Source organism: Lolium rigidum, chromosome 3 (assembly GCF_022539505.1).
Source record: "Lolium rigidum isolate FL_2022 chromosome 3, APGP_CSIRO_Lrig_0.1, whole genome shotgun sequence".
Lineage (NCBI taxonomy): Eukaryota > Viridiplantae > Streptophyta > Magnoliopsida > Poales > Poaceae > Lolium > Lolium rigidum.
Window position 1 is genome coordinate 124,796,902 of NC_061510.1, and position 3,015 is coordinate 124,799,916.

Consider the following 3,015-nt stretch of genomic DNA (forward strand, 5'->3'; position numbering starts at 1 on the left):
CACGGACAGTCCGTTTTGCATTTGGGTCTGCGCGTTGGGACGCGTTTTTACCTAAACGGACGCACGCGGTGTCCGTTTTAGCTTTTGCGTACCCGGGTTGGAGATGCCCTAACCTCGCTGGGTCGCCTCGCTCTGCTGCGGGTGGTCCCCTTGATTCCGTCCTCCTGAAAGGTACAGAATGGAATCTTCCGTCGTGCGCGTGTCTGTCCCGAACTGACCATCGCATGATTCCTAGAATTATCCGCGAATATGTACCGTATCTGAAATTAAAATATGCACAGTTGCATAACGTCAGAGTTAACTAATAGGGGTGTGATTGTTAAGATCCTGGAACTTAATTCGTGTTGGTATCGTCATTGTATTGCTCCCGGAGCCACGGAAAGAGCATGTTACGGATGCGTGCAGTGAAAGAATTAAATTTGAAATAAATTGGTACGAGTAGGATCTGTAGTAGTACTGGACAGCGCTGCCAGTTGCTAGTCAGTAACTCGACATCAAGAGTTCAATACTATGACTGTTTCTCTGAGCAAATAAAGTTGGTACAAGCAAGCGAGCACTGTAGCTGACGAGAGGATTTTTTTTTTAGGAGGCAAAGTATGAAGGCTGGGACACTGGGCCGATGAGGCAAACGCGTAGGCCCATAACCCAGATGCTAAACCCAGCCGAGCCCATTCCGGCCCGGCCCAATCGAGTACTACATGGACCCACCCGCAAGGCCCCACTCGCGCATCCGTCGTTCAACCCCGTCGTTCGTTTGCCGTCCCCGACCTCCGTTGGAGCCATGGATCCGGCACTTCGCCGCCGCTCCCGCCTCCCCATCCACCTACTGCTGGTGGCCGTCGCGGTACTCGCGCTCCTGCCCGCGCGATCGGGCGCCGAGGTCATCACCCTCACCGAAGAGACCTTCTCCGACAAGGTACTTACTGCTTTCCCCCCTTCTCGCGCCTCTCCCATCTCCGGCCTCTCCATCGGAGATGTGGTAGCTCCTTAAAGCGCGCCGAGCGATCCAATAGCTTCCGGAGTAGGGTTATAGGAGCATTTAGTTGATGGGTCGAACTGTACTGGTGATGCTTAGTCGCTGACCTGCGGCTGCCGTGTGCCAGATTCGTTGGTGGTTCCAGCTTGTCCAGCGCGTCAGTGCTAGTTCACCTCTCAGTTGGTGTTCATTGGACCACCATAAGTCTATTGGTTTCACTTGATCCAGTTAGGAAAGGTTCAGGATTTAACAAGCGGCACGCAAGCTAAACCACTGTTGGTTTTACGGAATTATTATTAATGCCCTTGCTTCACTGACTGCATATGCAGTGAAACAGAGGTCGCAGCAACCCCATTGCTCTTCGAACCATGGGAATTCAAGTTGCTTCGCCATGATGCTCTCTCGTTTGTTCGTTGTTAGTTAAGCAAAGTTTGATCGTCACAAATTCGTCTCTTCTTTAGATAAAGGAGAAGGACACGGTGTGGTTTGTGCAGTTCTGCGTCCCTTGGTGTAAACACTGGTAAGCTCTACATGCCCTAGCGGTGAGATCATACACAAGACTTGGTTGCTCGCTTCTGAACTAGGACGTGTTACGTTTTGCAGCAAGAGCCTGGGGACACTTTGGGAGGACCTGGGGAAAGTTATCGAAGGTACGGACGAAATTGAGGTCGGGAAAGTTGACTGTGGTGCAAGCAAACCAGTATGCTCGAAGGTTGACATTCATTCGTACCCAACGTTCAAGGTGTTTTACGATGGCGAAGAGGTTGCGAAATATAAAGGTAATCTTTGTCACGTCTTCTGTTTGATTGACAAGGAGGGGGTATATCAGAAACCATGAAAACTATGTTAGAATCCATTGCATTCGGTTCAGTTCCCTGTGAAGAAATTAGACTAGTGATAGATTAGAATCCGTAACTACACTGTGGACTTTATTTTCAGAGACTCGGAGTTAGGGCATGGCTCTGTGAACTTGCACCAGTAGGTTGGAAAAATCTTACGTTTTAGGAGATTATATCCTATATACCAGGAGTTAACATGACATTCACTGCACCTTGTTTAGACCAGCCATGACCTAGATATAGCAAATAATCAGCTAGTCCTTAGTAGCCGAGATGTCAGTGTTTCATAAATAAGTAAAAAAAAAAACATCACAGGAAGACTTTGCATACAACTCTTGTCATATGTCAGTAACTTTTATGATTTTATTGGTCATAAAGGTGTGCCTGTTTAATGTTTGAACACCCGACCATGTTGCTCCATCCATTGGATTCTTTCTGGTGCTTTGTCTGCAGAATGTTATTCAACAGCAAGTATCCACTTTCGACAACCAAATCATAGCCATTGTTACTCAGAAGATGATTACATGTAACTGTTACACTTTTCTTGCATCGTGGATTCGTGGTTTCCCAACATCACTCAAAATATCAAAACTACGCATCCACTAACGGCTTCCCTTCCGGTAGTGATCGTCTGACTTCTGTTTCATCAATGAAATGGAGTTCCTTCTGGACATTTTTGTGCTTGGTCATATGCAGTTTGCCAATACGTTTTTTTTATTTGTGTAGTTTCAACATGCCCTTTGTAACCTTCTCCCATGCTGTTGTGCTTCTATTTTTATTATCATCCCCTGCATCCTCTTTTCGTCAATATTCATGTAAGGCAATGCCTAATCCAACTCCTGGGTGATATTACAGGACCTAGGGACGTGGAGGCTCTCAAGAATTTTGTGCTGAATGAAGCTGAGAAAGCAGGAGAGGCAGCGCATCAAGATGAGCTTTAGGGTGTTGGTACCAAGCAGATGCTGATAGACAATGATACTCCGGTCAAGCAACTTCCGATTACTGCTGGACCTGTTCAATTTTTGTTTGATCGAGTTGGCTTGTACTGCCTCCTGTCGTTTGTTGCTAACTTAGTACTTATTACGTCAGATGCAAGAAGAAAATATTTTGTAATCTTAAGCCTTTTCTGAGTTAGAAGATCAACTGAAATGATTTTGTAAATGTTGTCCACAGCTCGATGAAACATGCATTCCAGGGAAA

The 3,015-nt window shown here is 46.4% G+C and overlaps 1 protein-coding gene across 1 annotated transcript; it reads left to right on the top strand.

Annotated features, from left to right (window-relative positions):
• The first annotated feature begins 781 nt into the window (after positions 1 to 781).
• Positions 782 to 3,015, top strand: LOC124702271 (protein disulfide isomerase-like 5-1). Its single transcript, XM_047234396.1, has 4 exons — positions 782 to 916; positions 1,438 to 1,496; positions 1,580 to 1,755; positions 2,671 to 3,015. The coding sequence occupies exons 1-4, from the start codon at positions 782 to 784 to the stop codon at positions 2,754 to 2,756; spliced, it is 456 nt and encodes a 151-aa protein (XP_047090352.1). The 3' UTR covers positions 2,757 to 3,015.